Source organism: Anabrus simplex, chromosome 2 (assembly GCF_040414725.1).
Source record: "Anabrus simplex isolate iqAnaSimp1 chromosome 2, ASM4041472v1, whole genome shotgun sequence".
NCBI lineage: Eukaryota > Metazoa > Arthropoda > Insecta > Orthoptera > Tettigoniidae > Anabrus > Anabrus simplex.
In genome coordinates this window covers 654,731,732-654,758,111 of record NC_090266.1, presented here as the reverse complement: position 1 = coordinate 654,758,111, position 26,380 = coordinate 654,731,732, and the positions used below count along the sequence as shown (strand labels likewise).

Genomic DNA, 26,380 nt, shown 5'->3' with positions numbered 1-26,380 from the left:
TGTCCACCTATTTGTTTTGAAGTTTTCTGTTGCCTCAAGTAAGATTCTTGTCAGTCTGTTTTCTGGAAGGCGTTTGATGTGTCTGTAAAATTTCAGGCGTCTTTTTCTGATGTCGGCCGCAAGTTTTGAGAGCTCCTCGGTTTTTGTACGAGATTGCAGTCTATATCCTTCGTCAGTCAGTTTTGGGCCGAGAATTTTTCTGATGATTTTACGTTCCTCTTTCAGGATGTCTTCGAGTACTGTTTTCCTGTGGAGATCCAGTGTTTCACTCGCGTATAGTATTTCAGGTTTGATCACAGTGTTGTAATGTCGAATTTTGGTGAAGATTGAAAGGCATTTTTTGTTGTAAATGTTTTGCGTTCGGCCGAGGGCTCTCTTCATTTTCTGGATGCGGACCTCGAGGGCCTTCTGTTCTTTTCCTGTTGGTACTATAATTTCTCCGAGATATCGGAACTCAGTTACTTTTTCGATTATGCCAAATTTCGTGTTCAAATTCTGGAGGCTGCAGTGGTTGCACATGACCTTGGTTTTTGAGAAGGAGATTTGTAGGCCGAATTTTTCTGAGCATTTCTTGAGTTTCGATTTGGCTGATTGCCTGTTGTTCGTTTGTTGCAAGGATCGCGAGATCATCTGCGAAAGCGAGACAGGAGATTTTTACATGTCTTCTTGTCATACTTAATGGTTGCCAATTTCCTTGAGCTTTTAGAGCTTGTTCCCATTCTCTCATGATTTTGTCCAGGGCTATGTTAAAGAGTAGTGGGGAAAGTCCATCTCCTTGTCGGACACCGGTTTTTATCTGAAATTTTTCAGATATATTTCCCATGAATTTTACTTCGGAGGTTAATATTATTATTATTATTATTATTATTATTATTGCTCATTTTATTGCGCATTATTTGAGATCGGATTTCTTGGCGGAATTTTAGCGGATTTTTCGTAGTATTTAGCGGATCTTGAAAATATAAGTTGGGAACATTGTTCACCATTTTCATGATTACTGATCCAATCTTCAGTTTCCAATGTCAAATCGTGATCCTTAATTAAACTCATTCGCAAAGGAAATAGCCCACCATAAAGAAGCCATTGCAGGGGCTGTATGTGTGTACAGGCATAAAACATTGTAGTATAAAGAAAATATCAAAATATTGTACCACACCAAGCATTATGGCAGAATAAAAAATACTTGCAAAATGCAAGTATTGGACCAACCGCAGTACGGAGATAAGTGGCGATATGGTCGCATATGGAGGCATGCAGATGTCGGATGTTCTCCTGAGGAAAGTACTGTGTAAGTTCATGGTAGGTATACTTGTCTCAGAAAGAAGTGAACCTACAGATATAGGCCTAATACTTATTGTGGGTGTCCACAAGGTGTGTGTCTACATGAGAGACGAATTATCTATATATATAAAATAGTTTGTCCTGACTGACTGACTGACTGACTGACTGACTGACTGACTGACTGATTCATCATCGCCGAGCCAAAACTACTGGACATAAAGAAATGAAATTTTGGGGATATATTCACATTATGATGTAGGTGCTCGCTAAGAGAGGATTTTTGGATATTCCTTCGGTAAGGGGGGTGAAAATGGGGGATGAAATTTTAAAATGAGTGTATCTATATCTCAAAACTTTAAACGTTTATAGATGTGAAAATTGTGTATTTAGAATCTTCTTTAAAAATAAGGAAACACGCATTTTTTTGTTTTCAGAAAATCCCAATAGGAGGGGTGAAAAAGGTTGAAAATGGGGGAAAATGGGTTGAATGCCTATAATCAGGATACCGGTACTTATATATCAGAACCTGAAGATATTGCAGACCTGAAAATTGGTGTTTGGGATCTCCTTTAAAAATAAAGAAACACGTATTTTTTTGTTTGTGGAAAATCCAATTAATGGGGGGGGGGTGAAAAGGGGGTGATTTTTTAAAATGAGTGTATCTATATCTCAAAACTTTTAAAGTTTATAGATGTAAAAATTGGTATTTAGAATCTCCTTTAAAAATAAAGAAACACGTATTCTTTTGTTTTCGGAAATCCCAATAGGAAGGGTGTAAAAGGGTGAAAAATGGGTTGAATGCCTTTAATGAGGCTACTTATATTTCAGAACCTGAAGATATTACAGACCTGAAAATTGGTATTTTGGATCTACTTTAAAAGTAAAGAAACACGTATTTTTTTCGTTTTTGGAAAATCCAAATATTGGGGGGTGAAACGGGGGTGTGAATTTTTTAAAATGAGTGCGTCTACATCTTAAAACTTTAAAATTTACAGATGTAAAAATTGGTAGTTAGAATCTCCTCTAAAAATAAAGGAACACATATTTTTTGTTTCCTGTAAATCCTAATGGGAGGGGTGTTAAAGGGGTGAAAAATGGGTTGAATGCCTTTAATGGGGATACATATATCTCAGAAACGAAAGATATTACAGAACTGAAAATTTGTATATGGGATCTCCTTTAAAAATAAAGAAACACGTAATTCTTAGTTTTTGGGAAATCCAATTAATGGCGGTTAAACAGGAGTGACAAATTGGGGTGAATTTTTTGAAAGACTATATCTACAGAATATCTTGGAAACGTAAAATGTTACAGACGTAAAACGTGGGTGTTTGGAATCTCCTGTAAATGTAAATAAACATAGGTGATTTGTTTTTAGAAACTCCACTTAAGGGGAACTCAAAAGGGGTGAAATTTTAAAATGAGAATTTTTACAGTATATCTAAAAAAAACTTAACATGTTACAGAAGTTAAGGTATTGTTTATCTCTATTAAACATAAAGAAACGTGTGTTTTTAGTTTTCGGAAATACCACTTGGGTGGAGGGGGGTGGTAAAAGTGACTGAAAATGGTGTTGAATTCTTTTAATTAGGCTACTGATATCACAAAAATGAAGACGTTACAGACGTGAAATTTGATATTTGCGATCTGCTTTAAAAGTAAAGAAACACGTATTCTCGGAAAATCCAATGAAGCGGGGGGGGGGGGAAGAATTGAAAAATTAATTGGCTTAATTGTATGAGAATACATACATCTAATAAAAACTAAAGTTGTTACAGACGTGAAAATTCGTATTTGGATCTCCTTTAAAAACAAAGAAAAGCGCGTTTTGGTGGGGAAACCATCTTGGAGGGCGGGAGTGTAAAGGAGTTGAATTCCTTTCATGAGGACACATAAATCAAAAACTGAAGAAGTTAGAGTCGTGATCATTGGTATTTAAGAAGTTCCTTTACTATTAAAGAAACAAGTATTTTTTGCGGGAAAATTCACTTGGGGGGGGGGGGGAGTATTGTGATATGAAGTGCAGAAAGTAAATTATTTTTATTGGGATACTTATATCTCAAAACTGAAGGTAATAGACGTGAACATTGGTGTTTGGAATCTCCCTTAAACATAAAGAAACAAGCATTCTTTTAATTTTTTTGGGGGGGGGGGGGGTGGCGGTAAATAAACTTAACGGCGGTGTGGTGTAGAAGGAGGTGAGACCAATTGATTTTTCTGTTATTAATGTACTTATAAGGATCCTCCGTTGCTCAGGCGGCAGCGCGCCGGCCTCTCACAGCTGGGTTCCGTGGTTCAAATCCCGGTCACTCCATGTGACATTCGTGCTGGACAAAACGGAGGCGGGACAGGTTTTTCTCCGGATACTCCGGTTTTCCCTGTCATCAGCCATTCTAGCAACACATAATAATAGTAATAATAATAATAATAATAATAATAATAATAATAATCCGGACCGTCGTCAAATGTGCGGACCGCGCTGGAAACGGCTCCTGGACGGGTAATGACTAAGAATGCAGTCCGGCCGCGGGATCAGTGCCGCGAAGGCACCCAATATGACACCACGCCGGATCTCCTGAAGGATTTTATCCATATTAAAAATGATTATAGGAAAAAATGGCAAAGATTTACGGACCCATCTGAACGGGAGGAATACCTGAGCCTAGCCCGGGAAGTACGAAATCGATTGCTGGAAAGGAAGATTGAAAAATGGGAGGAAACGAGCCGTAAACTAATAGAAAACCAGTCAGATCGGGAATTTTGGTGGATTCTCGCAGAAAACGAGTCAGATCGCGAATTTCGTCGGGTTATATATCTAAAACAATAAGCATTCAATTATAAATTTCAGTATAATACCGTAGCGAAGCACGGGTATCTTGCTAGTCTATATATATAAAATAACTTGTCCTGACTGACTGGCTGACTGACTGATTCATCATCGCCGAGTCAAAACTACTGGATATAAAGGAATGAAATTTTGAGGATACTTTTATATTGCAATGTAGGTGCTCGCTAAGGGTGGATTTTTGGATATTTCGTCGCTAAGGGGGTGAAAAGGGGGGTGAATTTTTAAAATGAGTATATCTATATCTCGAAACTTTAAAATTTTACAGATGTAAAAACTGGTATTTAGATTCTACTATTAAAATAAAGAAACGCGTATTTTATTGTTTTCGGAAAATCCGACTAGGAGTGGTGTAAAAAGGTAAAAAATGGGTTGAATGCCTTTAAGGAGGATACTTATATCTCAGAAACTGAAGATATTACAGACCTGAAAATTGGTATTTAGAATCTCCTTTAAAAATAAAGAAACACGTATTTTTTGTTTTTGGATAATCCAATTAACTGGGGTTAAACAGGAGTGACAAATGGAGTGAATTTTAGAAATTTTTAAAATTAGAGTATCTTTATCTCAAAACTTTAAAGTTTACAGATGTAAAATTTGGTATTGAGAATCTCCTTTAAAAATAAAGAAACACGTATTTTTTTTGCTATGGGTGTGCAAAGGGGGGGGGGGGTGAATTTTGAAGAGGATATCTATATCTTAAAAAATTAAAAGTTTACAGACGTAAAACTTGGTATTTTGAATCTTCTTTAAAAATAAGGAAATACGTGTTTTTATGTTTTCGCAAAATCCCATTAAGGGGGTTGGAAAAAGGGGGAAAATTGGCTGAATACCTTTTATGAGGATACTTATTTCTCAAAAACTGAGGATGTTACAGACATGAAAATTGGTATTTAGAATCTCATTTAAAAATAAAGAAACCCGCATTCTTTTGTTTTTGAAAATCCAATAAATAGGGGGGTGAACGGGTGTCACAAACGGGGTGGAAATTTAAAAAATTATATCTAGGACTACAATATATCTCAGGCACTTCACATGTTAACGACTTGAAAACTGGTACTCCTGTAAAAGTTAAGAGACGTAAATAATTTTTTTCGGAAAATCCACTTAAGGGGAACATAAAAAAGAGGATGAATTTTTAGAATGAGAATATCTACAGTATATCTCAAAACCATAACATGTTACTCAAGTGAAAATTGGTATTTTTAATCCCTTTCAAAAATAAGGAACATGTATTTTTTGTTTTCGGAAAAAGCAGTTGGGGGAGGGGGGAGGGGCGGGTAGAAAGGACTGAAAAGTGGGCTGAATTCTTTGTATTAGGATACTGATATCTCAAAAACTGAAGACGTTACAGACGTAAAAATTGGTGATTGGAATCACATAAAGAAATGCATATTTTTTGTTTTCGGAAAATCCACTTAGGCGGCTGTGAAAAAATTGAAACATTAGTTAAATTATTTGCATGAGTCTACTTATATCTAAAAAACTATAGATGTTGCAGACATGAAAATTGGTGTTTGGAAAGCCCTTTAAAAGTAAAGTAACACATATTTCTTTGATTTCGGAAAATCCAATTAAGGGGTGAAAGAATTGAAAAATTTATTGAATTATTTGTATGAAGATACTTATACCTTATGAAAACTAAAGTTGATACAGACGTGAAACTTGGTATTTGGAATCTCCTTTAAAAATAAACACGTATATTTTTGTTTTCGGGAAATCGACTTGGTGGGGGGAGGGGTGAAAGTAAGTAAGGAAGGAGTTGAATTCTGTTTAAGAGGATACTTATACCTCAGAATCTGAAGATGTTACAGACGTGGAATTTGGTATTTTGAATCTCCTTTAAAAATAAAAAAACAAATATATTTTTATTTTCGGGAAGTCCACTCAAAGGGAGAGGGGGTGGAAAAAAGGGCAAAAGAATTTGAATTCATTTTATGAGGATACTTATATCTCAAAAACTGAAGATGTTACAGACGTGAAAGTTGGTACCGTATTTTGAATCTCCTTTAAAAATAAAACACGTACGTTTTGTTTTCGGAAAATCCACTTAAGGTGTTGAAAAGAATTGAAAAAGTGGGTGAATTTTGAAAATGAGTACTGGTATATCTGCAGAATATGTCAAAACATACTGTAACACGTTACAGACATGCAACTTGGTATTTGGAAAGCCCTTTAAAAATACAGGAACATGTACATTTTCTTTTCGGAAAAGGCACTTAACGGGGGTGAAAAGAAGTGAAAAAAGAAGTGAATAACTTTTAATGAGAATAATTATATCTCACAAACTGATGATGTTACAGACACGAAAATTAGTATTTGGAATCTCCTTCAAGAGTTAAGGAAGATGTGTTTCTTTCTGTTTTCGGAAAATGGGAAAGACTGATAAAGAGGTAAATTATTTTTATGGGGATCCTTATAGCCTATCTCAAAAATTGAAAATGTTACGACCTGGAGATATATATTTGGAATCTCCTTTAAAAATCAGCATTTTTTTTTCAATTTGAGAGAAGACTGTTTCTCATATATACAGTTCTATGTTGCATGGTCATCTTAGCCCCAAAAGGCAATAACACAAACGTAGTTTACAAGGAGTTTGCGGGGTAAATGAAACCCAATTTGTCGGTGAACGTTTATACATTAGGGATTTTCAGATAACGTCTTAGTACAGTACGGAGGAACGATTACTTTTATTATTTTACAAAATCCATGCGAGCGAAGCCGCGGGTAACTGCTAGTATTTTGGTAAGAATTAAAATTGTGTTATAAAATATTAAATGCGAGGAATATCATGCGCTCGTTATTTTTAAGTCATTATAAATATAAATATAATATGTTATATGTACAAACGAGGAAACTGCCGCCTTCCTGTTCCGCACAAGTCACTTTTCACGCTGTGGACGCCTTATGTAACAATGGCAGGCGTGTAGCGACATCCTGTCAAGTTGCATACCAATCGATGCCTTCGATATCCCACGTTCCAATTAAACCTGTAGCAACAAATTGCTAAATGTTATTTTACGGCAGCATGACTTATCGTTAAGTTTATGTTTTCTTAATTGATCATCCGACCCTGTTCCATTGCAACTCGCCCCGTCCAACCCAAACATTTACCATGTCAGCCTACAACATGAGTGAGGACCAGGTTCCTGGAAACACAGGCAGAAGATTTAGTGCCAAGGTTACAGATAGTCGAAGCAGGTTACCTACCACTCCTCCATGGATCTTCATTGTCCGATCAGGCATTGCTTTGTTGTTTCTAAATTATTCGTTTCAGGCACTCACAAGCAAGCAGATATGAAAAATACGATATTTCTCTAATCCCAAAATTAAAACTCTACCAGCTCTATCAAGACAACCGTCTGCGGAGAAAGTACAGTATGGTTATAACTATGGTTATAACTTTGGTTAAAATTGGCACGAAAATCACTTATACCGACCAAAAAATAAATAAATTGATTAACTAATTACTGCTCATCTGAATCTTGCCTCTGAAGGACGCTTTATTATAATTATTATTATTGACTTTGTAGCCTCGTGGTCGTTCGGAACAATATACGCGATAGCCTCCGCTGCCATCTGGCATCAGTGAACCGCTGTCAGCACACGACTGTACGATACGTCGTTGTTTACCGATGGGTGTTGATCAGGCCAATGTTTCCCAGTACATGATTCATCGAACATTGCTGCGCATGGGACTGGGGAGCCGACGACCCAGTCGTGCCCAATGCTGACTGCACTCACCGAAAGCAATGCATGAGGTGGGCACAAAATTATCACCACCGGACTGTGGATGATTGGAGAAAGGTCGCCTGATCCGATGAATGCACATTCTTGGTTCATCACGTCGACAGCCAAGCGCGTGTACGCCGATTTTCATCGTAGGATCTGGCACATGGTTGCACGATAGGGCGGAGACAGGCTGGTGGAAGAGGCGTGACGATCTGTGCGGTGTGTTCATGGGACACGCTGGAGCCCATAATTCCGGTACACCAATCCCTAACAGCCATCCGGTGTCTGGACCTTATTGGGAACCGAGTTCATCCGCTTACGTTAACAGTGTGCTGTGAAGGTGACGGCCAATTCCAACAGGACAATGCGATATGCCACACTGACAGGATTGTGAAGAACTGGTTCGATAAACGTATGGTGAAAATGCCTTAACGCCGTGGCCCCCAAATAGCCCCGATATGAACCCAATTGAGCAAGTGTGGTTCGACTTAGAGAAGCGGGTTCATGCTATATCACCACCACCCAGCAGTGCAGGCCAACTGGAGGAACTGCTGTTGCGCTTGTGGTACCAGATGGCCCAGAATACCTTCCGCCACTTCGTTTCATACATGCCTCATCGAGTGGCCGTGGTTCTACGGGCAAAAGTTGGTCCTATACGGTATTAATTAAGTGATCATAATATCGCTCGTGGGCTGCAATAGTGGCAAAACTCAAAAAATACGAATTTGGGGTTAATGCATTCTCCAACATTGCACACTGGTCTTTCTTCCAGCAGCAACAGCAGCATACCTTGTAGTTCAACATTCCGCCAACAAATGGCAGAAGTGCCGCTGTTACATTCTCTGCTTCGTTGTTCATATTAGCTGCAATACTGGTGCTTCTTAGTTTGTACTCAGAGCTCGGCAGTCGCGTAGCGCATTTTATTCATCAATAGTGACACACTGTAAGCTGTACTACTGATGCAGAAGAATTTAATTATTCCCTGCGATCCGCCAGAAACGTTAAACTCATTTATCTCAGAACTTACTATTTTTAGTTGTGCCACTATTGTAGCCCACGAGCGAAGTAACGACTCATCGGTGTACATACAACACACCACACTACCACCCATAAGAGAACAAGCTATAGTGAATACATCCCTCCCCATTGGGTTGGCTCAGGGAAGGTAACCAGCCGTGAAACTGGTCCATGTCCATATGTGCGACTGTTCGCAGCCAAGACCCCACTAAAGTGTGGAAAAAATCAAAAGAAGAGGAAGAAGAAAGCAATTTGCAACAACTGTAACACCCAATGACAGTGTATCCAAGCATGCAGGAAGAGTAACTTGAAAAACGAAAGACTATTAAGTACTGTGTCCAATTAGGTGGGTCTAAGTGCATTATAAACACATCCCACACCATGTTAAGAAGTTAGACAAGTAGAGTAGTTGTTCACTGACTCAATGTTTTATCAAACTACTTTGAATGTAATATTTGCAAGATAACAGTTTATGAAAATGAATGATACACTGATGATGTTTGTTCCGATGGAGCACGTGCAGTGTCTGGGAATCATAGTAGGAGTGGTGCCAAAAAGGAAAGAAGAAAGGTCACTCTTCGTTCTAAATTTGTACATTCCAGCAGTCAGCACGTGGTTTAATCTCAAGAAAAATGTCCGTTGTCTGAAAACAGTCTTAAATGAAGAGGTCAATATTGTCGGTTTTGTTAAGTCTATAGCTACAACCTCTCGACTATTGTCGATTTTATGCAAAGAAAAGGGTGCTGAACATTTAGGCGGTTATCGGTAAGGAATGAATTGAGCGGTCGGCTTGAACTTCGTTGAGAAGTATCAACATGTCAAACAAACTGTGACGCACTTGGTTCACTACCAGCACAACTAGCAGAGTGCAGAGCTTGGAGAGTACATTTACAATGTTATTCCAGATATTCGGAAAAACATGACTCCATTATTGTGGAATCATAAATTCTGTAAGACACATCAGATTCAACTGCTTTTCTAACTGATATGCCGTACCAAGTAGTATAGGATGTGTAAACTGACCGCTTGCGAAGCGCAGTTGATTGAGGCAGTCGCCATCCGTGCTCAAGGTAACGGGATTGAATCCCAGCGCAGACAGTTTGTATTTAGCTGTGCGTAAATGCGACAAAGTTGTGTCATTAGCTGAACTGGCTCATTAAAAGAACTTTTCATCACTCAAGTGGGGTTAATGACGAGACACGTGCAAGTGAGTACCCGGGTATCCGTCACTCCGGACACCCAATGCGAATACACACGGGTAGGCCTACCTGTTACATCGGGTACGGATATCCGAAAACCTGAGTACCCGCATACTCATTTCACGTAGTATCAGTCGTACCTGAGGACGAGTTACTTCCATGTATTCCCGGCAATGTATTTGATTCTCTTTCCCCTTGCGAAATTGCTTCTCTGCTTCATCTTTCTTTCGCTAAATGTAGTTCTCTGTATAGATTTGTTTTTTCCACCCCGATACAGACAGGGCTCATAGTGACGACAGGATAGGAAAGAGCCAAGTCTGGGAATGAAGCGACAGTGGCCTTCATTAAGGTGCCGTCCGAGGATTTCTCTTGTCTGGTATGAACATGGGAACCCACGTCAAACCATCTTCGGGGCTGCCGACAGTGGGGGTTCGACTCCACTGTTCCCCGAGTGCAAGCTGACAACTTTATGACCCAGCCAACTCGGCTCGGTCGTAGAATGTCAAAATTGTAATGAAAGTGTACCCGGGTAGTAAGAGAATCAGAATTTGAGTGCTTCTTATTGCTCAGGTATCAGAGTATGAATGAATAGAACACTGTTCCCTCCCAATCGCGGATGACCACCAACTGGGGAGAGTAGTCGTTAATAATAATAATAATAATAATAATAATAATAATAATAATAATAATAATAATAATAATATGGCCTCAGCTACCGTGTGCAGACAATTCAATTTGACGCCGTCTGGCTGTCTGCTCGTCAATTTAGACGTTCCGTTTTACTCTAGGCCCACTAGATGGCAGACCGAGTAAACCGAAACTAATACGCGCAGTTGGTTTTTATAATACAAAATAGTAAGGACATGCCATCGCCCCCATGGCGCAACAGCCCCGAAGGGCCATGGCCTACCCAGCGACCACTATATAGCCCGAAGGCCTGCAGATTATGAGGTGTCGTGTGATCAGCACGACGAATCCCGTCGGTCGTTATTGTTGGCTTTCTAGACCGGAGCCACCATCTCACCGTCAGACAGCTCCTCAATTATAATCACATAGGTTGAGTGGACTTCCAACCAACCCTCAGATCCAGGTAAAAGGCCCTGAACTGTCCGGGATTTGAACCAGGCAAGTTGGCCGTGCGGTTAGGGGCGCGCAGTTGTGATGCATCCGGGAGATGGTGGGTTCGAACCCCACTCTCGGCAGCCGTGAAGATGGTTTTCCGTGGTTTCCCATTTTCACACCAGGCAAATACTGGGGCTGTACCTTAACTAAGGCCACGGCCGCTTCCTTTCCATTTCTAGACCTTTCCTATTCCATCGTCGCCATAAGACCTATCTGTGTCGGTGCGACGTAAAGCAAATAGCAATAAAAAAAATCGCCGGGATTTCAACCCGGGCGCTACCCAGCCCCTACAGGCACGCTACCCGTACACCATGGGGCCGGCTCTAAGGACTTGCAAAGTACCAAAATGTTATAAGAAATAATTAAACTATAATTTGCTAATAAATACCGCGTAAACACTACTTGGGCGTATCTTTAATAGTTAGACAAACACAGACCTATGAAATATTTCCTAGACTTAAGCTCAATTATCTACGATACCTCTTCGTGTATACTATTTTTTTAATGCTATTCGTTCGGGGCGTCGACCTAGAAAGATCCCTTGCCCCTACTTGCACCATATGTTATGAACGTGCGTGTATTTGGAAATTGCGGAAGTGTAATATGTTCAATGTGAAGAAAGGAACGTTGAGAACGAGACAAATACCCATTCCCCAGGCCAGGGATATGAGTCATTTAAATTAAAAAACCCTGACCCGGCCAGGAATCGAACTCGGGGCCGCCGGGGAACAGGCTGACGCATTGCTCTCTACACCGCGGAACCGGACTTCGTGCATACTACTACTACTACTACTACTACTACTACTACTATCACCACCACCTAAACGTAGCTTCTCTGCTTTCACCTTCTTTAGATTGCTTCCGATAATACAGGGTGGCCAAAATACTACTGGCCCAAAAAGTATTTGTATGACCGACGCGGAATTGACCTATGTTAATGAACAGGAGAACTGCCCATCACAGGAAATGCTGGAAACCGCGATTTCGATGCACCAGTCGCTTGCTGTCACATGTGTGCGCGTTCGTATCTCCCGCTGTGTTATTACGTGTCAGTGAGTGAGTGGAGCAGACGTGTTTACTGACCACTTGAATGCAACGCGAAAGCATGCTCACGATAAAACAGCGTATGTTCTTTGTCGAGCGTTATGCGAAGCTGTGCAGAATTGTTTGCGTGCAAGTGATTAAGACTGGAAGTGTTTTGGCTCAGTCTCCTCCAGCAAAGTCTGCAATGCAAACCTTAGTAGCAAAATGCTGTGAAAGAGGCTCTGCAGGAAATGTAATCCGTAACTATCCGAAAAGAGTTCGAACACTAGAAAACATTGCTCGAGTGAACGAAAGCCTGTAACGAACTCCGACGAAATCTCAACGCCCTTCATCTGTGCAAGTGGGAATTAAGAGATTGTTATGTCGAAACATTACAAAAAGGACCTGTATCTGTATCTATATGCTGTTGTGAATGCGTTAAAGCGTGTTGAGTACTGCGGGTGGTTTCTGACAGAAGTGGAGTCAGGTCCTCTGGATGCTCAGTTTATCATTTCTTCAGATGAGGCCATTTCCAGCATCTTCTGTGATATTCATTAACAAGGGTCAATCCCGTGTCAGTCCTATTGTAAATATCATTCGGCCAGTTTTATTTTGCACACCCGGTATTACATAATCCTGGTTTCTTCCATTCCCTGTTTAATACTTCAACAACAGTGTGAAGTTCAGGCTAATTTTCAGTTTTACCTATTTGTTTCCCATCTAATGTACTTTTTCTCTGATTTTTTGTGTTTCTTTACAGTAGATTGTTTAGTAGGGGCTGCCTGGCCGAGGTGGTAAAGGCGTGCTCGGTTCTCCCGGAAGGACGTGGGTTCGAATCCCCGCCAGGAAGTCGTAAAATTTAAGAAACGAGATTTCCACTTCCGGAGGTGCATATGGCCCTGAGGTTCACTCAACCTACACCAAAAATGAGTACCAGGCAAAAATAAGTACCAGGTTAAATCCTGGGGGCAAAGGCGGCCGGGTGTAGAGCTAACCACTCTACCCCATCATATGCCTTTACCTTCCACTCCTCCAAGGGCCTTCGTGGCCTGTACGGAGGTGTCTTTGTCTGCACAAAATGCATTGATTTTCCTTATTTTTCGTCTGATGCTTTTATTCTTATATACTACCATCAACCACCAAATTATCCCTCTCATTTCCCTTTTTGTTTAATATTTCAATCTCTGTTGCCATATGTTGCTTATTTTACAAAATTCTACCAGTGCACTCCTGCTATTAAATTTCATTCTTTCGACAATCTCCTGTCACCCCTCCATAAATGTCTTTCCCAGTATAACAACAACAACAACAATAATAATAATAATAATAATAATAATAATAATAATAATAATAATAATAATAATAATAATAATAATAATAATAATAATAATAATGTCAACGGCGTGTGGCCTCCTAAGAGGCCTGGTGCAAGTTTTTCGTATAGAAGACCTGCACGTCTGTGGGAATGAGGCCTTACCTATGACGAATTCTAATGCAAATAATAATAATTTCGCGTGGCTATTTCTAGCCGGTTGCAGCCCTTGTAAGGCAGACCCTCCGATGAGGGTGGGCGGCATCTGCCATGTGTAGGTAACTGCATGTTATTGTGGTGAAGGATAGTGTTATGTGTGGTGTGTGAGTTGCAAGGATGTTGGGGACAGCACAAACAACCAACCCCCGAGCCATTGGAATTAACCAATGAAGGTTAAAATCCCCGACCCGGCCGAGAATCGAACCCGGGACCCTCTCAACCGAAGGCTAGTACGCTGACCATTCAGCCAATGAGTCTGACATTCTAATACTGAAGATGGCACACACATCCAGCCCCCGAGCCATTGAAATTAACCAATAAAGTTTAAAATCCCCCACCCCGCCGAGAATCGAAACCAAGACCCTCGCTCCATTTCTATCTCGTCAAATAGCTTCACCGCATCCACCCTGTAGCCCTCACTTTGATGTTTCATTTCGTAGCGATACACTATCACAATAATTCCCTATCGTGCTACCGTTTATAGTTTCAAACAATATTTAACTATTTGTTTAACAATATCTACGCGTATACTCATATATTTGCACGTTATTCTCACCTAGATGTTTGCAGCAAAGCTTGGCAATCCTGTCATCATCATCATCATCATCTTCTTCTTCTTCTTCGTCTTCTTCTTCTTCTTCTTCTTCTTCTTCTTTATATGCTTACCCTCCAGGGTTGGTTTTTCCCTCGGACTCAGCGAGGGAGCCCACCTCTACCGCCTCAAGTGCAGTGTACTGGAGCTTCAGACTCTGGGTCGGGGATACAAATGGGGAGGATGGACAGTACCTCGCTCAGGCAGCCTCACATGCTATGCTGAACAGGGACGTTGAGGGGGGATGGGAAGATTGGAAGGGATAGACAAGGAAGAGGGAAGGAAGCGGCCGTGGCATTAAGTTAGGTACCATCCCGGCATTTGCCTGGAGGAGAAGTGGGAAACCACGGGAAAACTACTTCCAGAATGGCTGAGGTGGGAATCGAACCCATCTCTGCTCAGTTGACCTCTCGAGGCTGAGTGGACCACGTTCCAGCCCTCGTACCACTTTTCAAATTTCGTGGCAGAGCCGGGAATCGAACCCGGGCCTCCGGGGATGGCAGCTAATCACACTAACCACTATCTGCTACCCAAATTAATGCCCCATACAATTACTCTGCTCTAACTAGTGAACGTTTTTCTGAACTTTATATTCGACGTGTAACACCTTTTCTATCCGGTCCCGCGGTGTAGGGGGCAACGCGTCCGCCTGTCACCCGGCGGGCTCGGGTTCGATTCCCGGCCGGGTTAGGAGTTTTTGATTGTAAATGATTAATATCCCTGGCCCGTTGACTGGGTGTTTGTGTCGTCCTTTAACGTTCCTTTCCTCATATTCAACACTATACACTTCCGCCATTTACAAAATACACCCAGGTTCCTCACATATGGTGCAAGTAGGGGCAAAAGTTCTTTTACGTCGACGCCCCGAACAAATAGCATTTTTAAAAAGTAACACCTTTCTGTCCAATATAATTTTTTAACTTGCTTCACGTCGCACCGACACAGATAGCCTAGGTCTTACGGCGACGATGGGCAGGAAAGAGCTAGGAATGGAAAGGAAGCGACCGTGGCCTTAATTAAGGTACAGCCCCAGCATTTGCCTGGTGTGAAAATGGGAAACCACGGAAAACCATCTTCAGGGCTGCCGACAGTGGGATTCGAACCCACTATCTCCCGAATACTGGATACTGGCCGCAATTAAGCGACTGCAGCTATCGAGCTAGGTCCAATATATTTACACTAGCCAAATCTCTTACTCACTTCATTTTTACTCTCTTTATCTGTTCTATCCATCTGACACCGCTGCTTACCGAGCTGGTGGCTGCACGGTTTGGGTCGCGTAGCTATCAGCTTGTAATATTAGGTTATTGTGGCGACGATAGGCTAGGAGAGGGAAGGAAGCGACCGTCGCCTTAATTAATTTATAGCCCCAGCATTTGCCTAATGTAAAAATGAGAAGCCACCCAGGTTGTGGACAGTGGGGTTCGAACCCACTATCTCCGAAATGCAAGTTGACGGCAACGCGACCCAAACCGTGCAGCCACTAGCTCGGTCTAGAAGAAGAAGTCCTGTTTATAAATTGTTTGACTTCCTGACAGGAAATCAACCTGACGTCCGTCTGGGTGAACCACCTCGAATGAACAGCGACTGAAGAGACATTAAGCACTTCCTATTATATCGAAGCCTAAATGAACAAAGGTAAATAGTTGTGGAAAAAATATATATATTCTAAGTACGTAATATTTACGGTTTACTTTTACGGTTTTCGGAGACGCCGAGGTGTCGGAATTTAGTCCCGCAGGAGTTCTTTTACGTGCCAGTAAATCTACCGACACGAGGCTGACGTATTTCAGCACCTTCAAATACCACCGGTCTTAGCCAGGATCTAACCTGCCAAGTTCGGATCAGGCCAGCGCCTTAACCGTCTGAGGCCACTCAGCCCGGCAGTACGTAACATTGCCAGCGATATCCTTTACAAATGGACTCATAGCCTATATCTTATGAAGTAAGGCTTCATGTGCCTTTCAATTTACTTAAATTAAATATCTGCTTCTTCTTTATCTGTTTACCCTCCAGGGTAGGTTTTTCCCTCGGACTCAGCGAGGGATCCCACCTCTACCGCCTCAAGGGCAGTGTCCTGGAGCTTCAGACTCTGGGTCGGGGATACAACTGGGGGGGTGACCAGTACCTCACCCAGGCGGCCTCACCTGCTATGCTGAACAGGGGTCTTATGGGGGATGGGAAGATTGGAAGGGATAGACAAGGAAGAGGGAAGGAAGCGGCCGTGGCCTTAAGTTAGGCACCATCCTGGCAGTTGCCTGGAGGAGAAATGGGAGACCACGGAAAGGCACTTCCAGGATGGCCGAGGTGGGAATCGAACCCACCTCTACTCACTTGACCTCCCGAGGCTGAGTGGACCCCGTTCCAGCCATTGTACCGCTTTTCAAATTTCGTGGCAAAGCTGGTAATTGAACTCGGGCCTCCAGGGGTGGCAGCTAATCACACTAACCACTACACCAGAGAGGCGGACAGGCTCTTAAATCGGTGGCCCAAAACAAAACAATAAATTAACAGTGCATACTCGCAGATTCACGCTCCACACTATCCCAGAATTAGAACAACAATAAAACAATGCACAGCTTTGACCTGTGTTCAATAAATCCCTTTAACAAGACGCGTGTGTGTGTGTGTGTGTGTGACACTGAAATAAGAAAAATGACAAAAATATCCCTAAAATAAGTTGTATCCCGTGCCTGTGTACTTACCTGTGGGTTTCGAGGAGCTTTACTTTTCTCATCTAAAATACTTGTCACTTCATAAAAATTTAGAAACGGCACATTGTAGGCCTATTTCGTCATTTATAATGTTTTCGAACTCTAATATCACTGTATACATAGGTTATAAATTAATCTCAAGGTTATAATAAGAAGTTTCACAGTGAATGATGTTCAAATAATTATTTTGTCTCGTTCTATTATTGAATTAGGGAATTGCAAGGGTAAAACAGGAACTGTAAGAGAACGCGAGTTGAATTACATGTTAGAGAGTACAAGGCATACACTTCACGTATACGGAATTTCAGCATGTGTTTATAGCGCGTTCTGATGTAACGATTGCTATAATACTGCAGTAAAGAGCGAAACGCAGTAAGTCTTAACTTTAGTATGATAATTCAAACACTTTGTAACAGACACAGTATTTCAAGGGAGAACAACATTTGTCCATGGGCATGAAGGTAAAATTATAGCATAGGTCTAGGTTCTTTTGGAGGGTTAAACATTATTTGGTATATTTAATGACATACACTCTAGAGAAACTACGTAGAAGTACCTAATGATGTAAATCAATTGGCATATTGCGAACGTATAGATAGTTCAACCCGGATCTTCAACAGTTTGCTGCGATTACCACACTAACAGCCTAATTTGGAGTTACTTATCCCTCTAACTAAAGCATTATGAGACCAACATGGATTCTCATTTTTGTAGCAACTACAGATGTTTACAAACCTTGTTAGTAGCAAAGTTCATACACAAATGTCGGAAAAAAGGTGCACAATAATTGAGAGACGAGTATACACATTAAAATTGAAAACACGTTTCACAAACCGTGACCAAACGTGTGAAACTAACCGTGGAACCGTTTACATCTCCATACGGAAACACGTAACTCAGGAACTGATTATCCTCTTATCCGTATACACGTTTACTCGTGTACACAGGTAATCATGAGCACCACGTGCAGACGTCAGTTAGAAAGTGTAGGTGGGTACACGAATTAACACGTAACTATATATTTTGAACGGAACTGGTTTGTACAAACGTACCTCTCTTATCTCCGTCTGTGGACGCTTAGCTCCAAGTGCTAGTCCTTATCACCAATCGCCCCCGCTCACAGAGATGCATAAGGAACAGGGAGAACTGTCTACTACCGCGATAGCATATTTTGTTGTCTCAAGGAAAACAATTCCAGGTCTCTTTGAATGAGCTGTTCAGATTCCAACTCAGTTACATACATACATACATACATACATACATACATACATACATACATATTTCATTATCGATTGTTATGCTTTTCAGCGTTCAGTCTGTAAGCCTCTGTGAATTTACTAAAGCCCTCCACAATCCTCTATACGCAACTAGCTTTGCGGTCTCGTTTAGTACCACAACTCTTGCATTTAAATAATTAAAAAGAAAGTTTGGGCCGATGACCTTCGATGTTAGGCCCCTTAAAACTACAAGCATCATCATCATCATCATAAAAAAAGAGTTTTACCTATAGTCACGTTGGTCTCCTTCTACTTTTCTTACCCTCCATGGTCAAGTTCATTATTCTCCTAGGTAACCTATCATCCTCCATTCGCCTCGCATGGTCCCAATACCGAAGCCGGTTTATGCGTACAGCTTCACCCACCAATAGTATTCCTAACTAAACATCATCGCCTTATTTTGAGTACCATCCTGCCATTGTTCCCACCACAAACCATACTAGCTACATTTGTGTCTGTTACTTCTAACTTATAAATAAGATATCCCGAGTCCGCCCAGCTTTCACTCCCATCCACCATAGTTTAGTCCGAGAACTCATTTCTTTCTTACAGAAAACCTTTTATTAAAATAACGAGCTCAATGCAATAGCTTTGTTGCTTCTTGATTTAATTTCACTTATTGTGTTATGGCAGAAAACGCTTCGTAAATACTTGAAATGATCCACCTGTTTGTTTCGTATTCGTATTTCTTTCCTACTGAAATCACTTTAATGGAATCCCACCGTAAGAAACCCTGATGATGGTTTTCCGTGGTTTTCCATTTTCACACCATGCAAATGTGGGGCTGTACCATAATTAAGGCCACGGCCTTAACCTTTTCTATCCTTGTGTCGCCGAAAACCTTTCATGGGTTAGTGCGAAATTAAACCACTACTAAAAAAATCACTGTAGTCTTGGAAATGCCAATTTTTATATTATATTCGCTGCACCTCTTTTCACGTTATTATTATTATTATTATTAATATTATTATTACATGCAATGTAATATCAGTGCTCTGATGCTTCCGCTTTAATCTGTTTCTTGTGAATAAATTAATAAGTATTCAAGAACGGGAGAATCCCGAGGGAGCATACAGTTCAGTATAGTTCAGGCTCTACCTGTTTGAATATTTTGCTTTAATCAAAAAGTTTCATAAATTATGTCTTCCATTTTGCATGCACTCATTACTAGGTCCTGGATTCATATGCACTAAAAACTCCAAAATATGCACGCACATATGCACTAAAAATGTTGAAAATATGCACGGAAATATGCAGTAAAAATAAAACAAAATACAATTATCAAACGCATTAGTTAATTTCAACTCAGTGTCAAATTGGTAAACAAGTTTTATTCCTTAGAAAGATGATGCATGGAAGTAGGTTTCAACAGTTTTTCAATGTTTTCAGGAATCAATGACTTACTGTTGTCGGACAGAAGTAATGTATACGCTGAAACTGATCGTTCTACGTCGATGGACGTAACTGGGCAATACTTGCACATCGGCACTGACTACTCGGAACATTTCTCTGGCAAAGACTTAAGACTTTAGGCATTTTTACAGTTAAATTTGGTAAAGCACTGCAATAGACGAAGAGCAAGTTTGCGGATGAACGCACTTGTTTAAGCAAACCATGGGAGACTACTATAAGGAAAAGGAGAAAGGAATGTCAGAAGAAGGAAACTGCTGTTGTGAAAACCGTCATTATCCATCTACCTACTTGTATTGCGACACTGAAAGCACTTTCCTTGATCAGGGAAGGTTTTTTATGTTGCCAAGTGATGTGCAACATACAGAGCTCATTAAATTTTACATTTCGTTCAGAGATCTTAGATAATTGATCACACATAAGAGAAAAACATGTCTGTATATGCACTAAGGTTCAAAATATGCACTAATGTTCAAAATATGCATTTACATATGCGCATATGCATTTTTAAAAAGTCCGGGCCCTACTCATTACATAGTGGTGCAAGGAATTATGGGCGGGAAAGGTGCTTCGTGGAGTCTCCGAGTGCATCTAGCCATGCTCTTTTTCCATCGACCTTCTGCGCAGTCGGTATGTGTTCGGAACTGTTAGTATAACTTGTAGTGTGTACTAAACGAATCGTATGCCAACCAAGCCCAGTTGTAGCTGAGTGAATTTAATCATAGGAACAACAATACACCATTAAGGCTTTCCGGTGGAAAATATTCATTTTACTCTCCAGAACACTTATCTGTGGTGAAAATCTTTCGCTAGACTTTGGTTTGTCTGCAAGCAGGTAGCTGATTCAACTGATGATAACTTTTTAACAATTTAAACATGTTCGCCCATGTAAAGAACGTATAATGACTGACTTCAAATGAGTGAAATGTGCCGAAAAACAGGATATGGAAACAACACAAAATGCATTCTAATTGAGAAATGCAGTTTTATTCCCTCCTCCGTTCTTTCCACACTGTTCTCATAACCCTTATTCCAGGGTAAATAACCAGATATCTTATCTTACATCTTCACTGTATTGTCCCTCCGTTGAATTTATACTGAAGGTAAGCTCGGTTAAACAACACCTAGAACTCGAAGGCTGGTAATAATAAAAATTTGATCTGTTTGTTTCGGCTGCAGGTGTGAAACTAACCTATTTCGACTAACTTAGTGTTCGTGCACTAGATCATAGTATGAAGCTGAATGAGGCCAATCAAGGAATCAATCATAATGGGACTGAAGACACAGAAGCATACACCAAACACACCCTTGGACGCGAGCGCCTGCGTACTTCTTATATAAGCATCTCGTGTCTCACGGATAGTCGTTTAACATGGACAGTTTGCTCCTGACTCACATCCAAACCACACCTGCTGCGAGTATTAATTACTGGGCCATCAATGCACACCGCCCTTATTAAACCAAACATAAGTCCTCTTCTCCCTTCCTCTGAGTTCCTTTCTAATAAATGCGTAAACTAAAGAACACAACCTAAAAGTATCACATTGATGAATACAATCCCAGAATTTATAACGAGTGGGAGTAAAAATATGTTAAATCTTATACAATATCCGACATAACAGTATTCGAATACAGAATACCTCACCACACCTGCTCTCGTTGGTCATTACGGGAAGTCAGAAACCCTGAGTTCTTTTCGCTTCTTCTCTGTATAAAGAAAGGTACCCTTATAAAATTTAGACCGTGTTACTCGTCACCATTCATTTTATTTTAGGACAGAAAGTACGGATTGACTACCAACTACAAGGAAAGTTACTTGGTCAAAACATTATGTGTGATAAACATAGTTAAAACTCATAAATAATAATAATAATAATAATAATAATAATAATAATAATAATAATAATAATAATAATAATAATGACTGTATGGTCTCTGTGTATTCTCACATACAGTATTAAAATTAGAGGCGTCCTGCTTCATCAATCACTTCACATGAAAGTGGGCCCTTCGGCAGGAGACGACACGCAATGAAATGCGACGAGATTCTACAATATCCTTTCTTTTCAATTTGAGATGAATCCATATTTTATTTCATGAACGAAACTTAATATCCTGGTATGCGAATTAAGTACCATTTCACAGCTGAAAATATTTGGGGGGAGGAAACTGAAATAATTTATTTGAAAAATCTAAACCTGCAGGATAATTACACTTTTCGTTTAAAATAACACGAAGTCTAATTATTAGGGAACTGAAGTAACAAATAAGGATGAGATACATCTGATACCATACCGAGACTCTCCATCGAACGCTTTGTAACTATTTGTGCTTCTGGCTACCCCCCTCTTGGCTCCGAGAAGGCGATCAATATACGTATGTTACAATTGCTAGCCTCGCTTCCCGTCTCTCAGGGTTTTCCGTCCACAATGATTGTAACTCTAATCCGTACCTTGAACACACGAGAGGGCAAACAGACGGAAATACAGCGAAAATGTTACATGCTTCACAGAGGCGCGTGTGTCGTCTTTTCGTCAGCCTTCAATTTACGAGTGTTACATAACTCAATTGCGAAGCTCTCTCAAGGATCGCTCTTAAATAACACACATTCCACTCCCTCTTGTCGGAATATTGATAATCAATCGAAATGATCAACAGTAACGCATCACGACCATTCATTACCGGCGCGCATCGCTCTTACAATATTACGGCTCACTAAACATGGATAAAGGTAGCAAAACAGAAAATTGTTAACGGAAAACAGAATTGGCGCAAGATAAAACTCAGATATCTGCAGAACTTTTGCAGGTATCAATGTTGCTTAATATCGCATCAGTATTGCTTTATAAGAGTATAACACAAAAACATTGTATGAAATAGTGGGCCACAGTGAATCAAAATTATCTTCACAATGAATCAACTTAACAAAACTTGTAATTGCCCTTACCACCAATAGGAAGCACTCTCCAGCGAGTCTTTCGTTTGTTTCCCTTCTTCCCCATGTAGATGTCACCCTTGTCGGCATGGAGCAAAAGACAAGGGCACACTAATAACTCAAGTTAACAGAGAAGAGCAGGACGGCCGCCTTCCCCCCACTGGGCTGTTCGCACGACTGAAGTTGAACCTCCCGGCATACGTACAAGCGGAGCCTTTTGCTACCAGGCGCATGTGTAGTACTCACTGGAAGAGCACATGGTTCTACCACCTCTGCGCAGGCGTCTTTTACTCCTGATGATGCAACAGAAAAAAGAAGGGCATGACTGCAGCCCACTTCCCGCTCATTGTGAACATGCGCTTTGCACTTCCACTCCCGGTGACTGAACATGGGATATTCAGAATAAATCAAGTTTCGGATTCCCAGCAACATAGACATCAAACTGTGAATGAACAGATGATAGTAACATAGAATGTAATGTCTTCTAGACATCAAACTGTGAATGAACAGATGAAAGACCAGCCTCCATACCGATCACGACTTGGCACTCCTCGAATAGCTAATGAATGGTCTATTACTCATTTAAACAGTAAACTAAGCAAACCTCATGCATTTATCCAAACGTTGAAATTACAATTGTCATAAATACTTATAATATTTGTTTCAACATGGACCCCTTGATAAATATCCAAAGCCGGGTTGAGTAGCTCACGCGGTGGAGCGCTGGACTTCTGTACCCAAACTTAGCAGTTCTATCCTGGCTCAGTCCAGTGGTATTTGAAGGTGCTCACGTCGGTAGATTTACCGCAACGTAAAAGAACTCCTGTGGAACAAAATTTCGGCATCTAGGCGTCTCCGAAAACCATATAAATGTTGTTAGTGGGACATAAAACCAATAACTTTATTATATTTATTATCCAAAATTAATTTTTGAGGGGTGATCAATTTACACTTTAATTAGATACTAAACATTAAATTAATGAATATTGATTTTTCACGACCGCATCGTAATCAGAATCCACTTTCAACCTATTAGGTCGTGTTACGTACATTTTGTACGTGTTGAAGAGATGTTAAGTATTTTTGATGAAATTAATGCTCGACTTGCAGGATTCCAGCAAGATATAGCAGGTATCTTGGATTCGGGAGGTCAAATGGACTGTATTGCGATTGACCTGTCTAAGGCATTTGATAGGGTAGATCATGGGAGACTACTGGCAAAAATGAGTGCAGTTGGACTAGACAAAAGAGTGACTGAATGAGTTGCTATATTTCTAGAAAATATATCTCAGAGAATTAGAGTAGACGAAGCTTTATCTGACCCTGTAAAAATTAAGAGGGGAATTCCTCAAGGCAGTATTATTGGACCTTTATATTTTCTTATACAGTATATATAAATGATATGAGTAAAGAAGTGGAATCACAGATATGGCTTTTTGCAGATGATGTTATTCCGTATGTAGTCTATATATATATAAAATAAGAGTTTTGTCTGTACATTGCTCATAATTTAAAAGGGATGGCATTTCTGTATCAGCCATGTCCACAGTAACAAGAAAATGCATTTTTTTAAATTTTCCGTAATGTCTGTCTGTCTGTCTGTCTGTCTGTCTGTCTGTCTGTCTGTCTGTCTGTCTGTCTGTCTGTCTGTCTGTCTGTCTGTCTGTCTGTCTGTCTGTCTGTCTGTCTGTCTGTCTGTCTGTCTGTCTGTCTGTACACATCACTAGAAAACGACTGAAGAAAATTTAATGAAAATCGGTATGAAAAGTCGGGAAATAAGTCGCTACAATCTTGGCCAATATTCACACTGAGTGAAATGGTAGCTTAGGGGAAGGCCAACAATTTAATTCTCAAATATTTATGTTATTAGTGGGCGTATCTTAATTAAAATCAGTAGGCGAAGCCGGGGAATATTTCGCTACAATCTAGGATATATATAATTTTATTCACGCAGAGAGAAATGGTCGTATCCATAAATACTACATAACTAAAGTTTATAATATTAAATTTCCGATGATTTATGTCTTATACACTGTTACCGTACTGGCTATGATAACAGCGATATTCATGAATTTGGATTTTTGTTACTAAGTCTATATCAGCGCCGGGTCACAAGAAGATTGGTAAACAGATTTGAATGAAAATCGGTATGTAAATTCGGAGAATAATGAACTATATTCTACGCTATAAATAATTTTTAAGGCGCTCTAATATCACAGAGTCGAAAGAAAATTAAATGTGAAGGCCTACAATATAGAAAGCTCATAAAATTGTTTGTTGTGATGTGCTTTGTGTCTTCTGTTGCCACTCATCTCAGATAGATAAGATTACTGCTGTGTACAGTATATTTTTTAAAGTCTGCTTTACGTTGCACCGAAAAAGATAGGTCTTATGGCGACGATGGGATAGGAAAGGGCTATGAGTGTGAAGGAAGCGGCCTTGGCGTTAATTAATTATTTGCAGCCCCAGCATTTGCCTGGTGTGAAAAATGGAAACAACGGAATACCATCTTCTGGGCTGCCGACAGTGGGGTTCGAATCCACTATCTCCCGGATGTAAGCTCACAACTGAGCGCCCCTAAGCACACGCCAACTCGCCCGGTCGTACCGAGTGTAACAGCCTGCCTGAATATTGGCAGGAAGTAGCTGGGGAGTTAGATAACTTTCTTATTTAGCATGCCAATCCTCTGGTTCATAAATTTTCTGATATTACTGGTACGTAACACACTGGTTCATCATAGCATTCGAGCTACTCCATCCCTACTCTGAGGCACTGATTGGAATGAGCAGTGTGCATATTTAACGGAATAAGGGCAAAGGAGTGTTCGCGGCTCTCTGCGGCCTGGTCATTCCAGCTCTGGAACTTTGGACTGTTAGATCGGCACTGTAGTGGTGTTCGTTAAAAGTGAGAAAATGTGCGGTCTTTCACTTGATCGAGTGTTTTATATGAAAAAATTGCTTTTTATTGCTACATTCCTACTGACGTTTTTGTAATGACCTAAATTGACTTCAGTTAGGAAAACCACAAGTCTTTCTGAGAATCCCGTAGCGAAGCACGGGTACTTCAGCTAGTAATAAATAATTTACAAGATAGTGAGCAACTGCAAAATGACCTTGATAATGTTGTGAGATGGGCAGCAGGCAATGGTATGATGATAAACAGGGTTAAAAACAGGCTGTGAGTTTTATAAATAGGAAAAGTCCTCTCAGTTTTAATTACTGCGTTGATGGGGTGAAAGTTCCTTTTGGAGATCATTGTAAGTATCCAGGTGTTAAGGAAAGATCTTCATTGGAGTAATCACATAAATATGATTGTAAATAAAGGGTACACATCTCTGCACATGAGGGTATTTGGGGGTTGTGGTAGAGATGTAACGGAGAGGGCACTTAAGTCTCTGGTAAGACCCCAACTAGAGTATGGTTCCAGTGTATGGGACCCTCAGCAGGATTACTGGATTCAAGAACTGGACAAAATCCAAAGAAATGCAGCTCGATTTGTTCTGGGTGATTTCCAACAAAAAAGTAGCATTACAAAAATGTTGCAAAGTTTCGGCTGGGAAGACTTGGGAGAAAGAAGACGAGCTGCTCGACTAAGTGATATGTTCCGAGCTGTTCGTGGAGAGATGGCGTGGAATGACATCAGTAGACGAATAAGTTTGAGTGGTGTCTTTTAAAGTAGGAAAGGTCACAATATGAAGATGAA

General features: G+C 40.4%; 1 protein-coding gene across 1 annotated transcript in view; it reads right to left on the bottom strand.

Moving 5' to 3' along the window:
- LOC136864323 (serine-rich adhesin for platelets) overlaps positions 1-22,843 on the bottom strand; it is a 600,697-nt gene extending 577,854 nt beyond the window's left edge. The window contains exon 1 of the mRNA XM_067141153.2: positions 22,691-22,843. Coding sequence (XP_066997254.2) covers positions 22,691-22,745 — 55 coding nt within the window. The 5' untranslated portion in view covers positions 22,746-22,843. The remainder of the gene's footprint in view (positions 1-22,690) is intronic.
- Between the last annotated feature and the right edge of the window lie 3,537 nt (positions 22,844-26,380).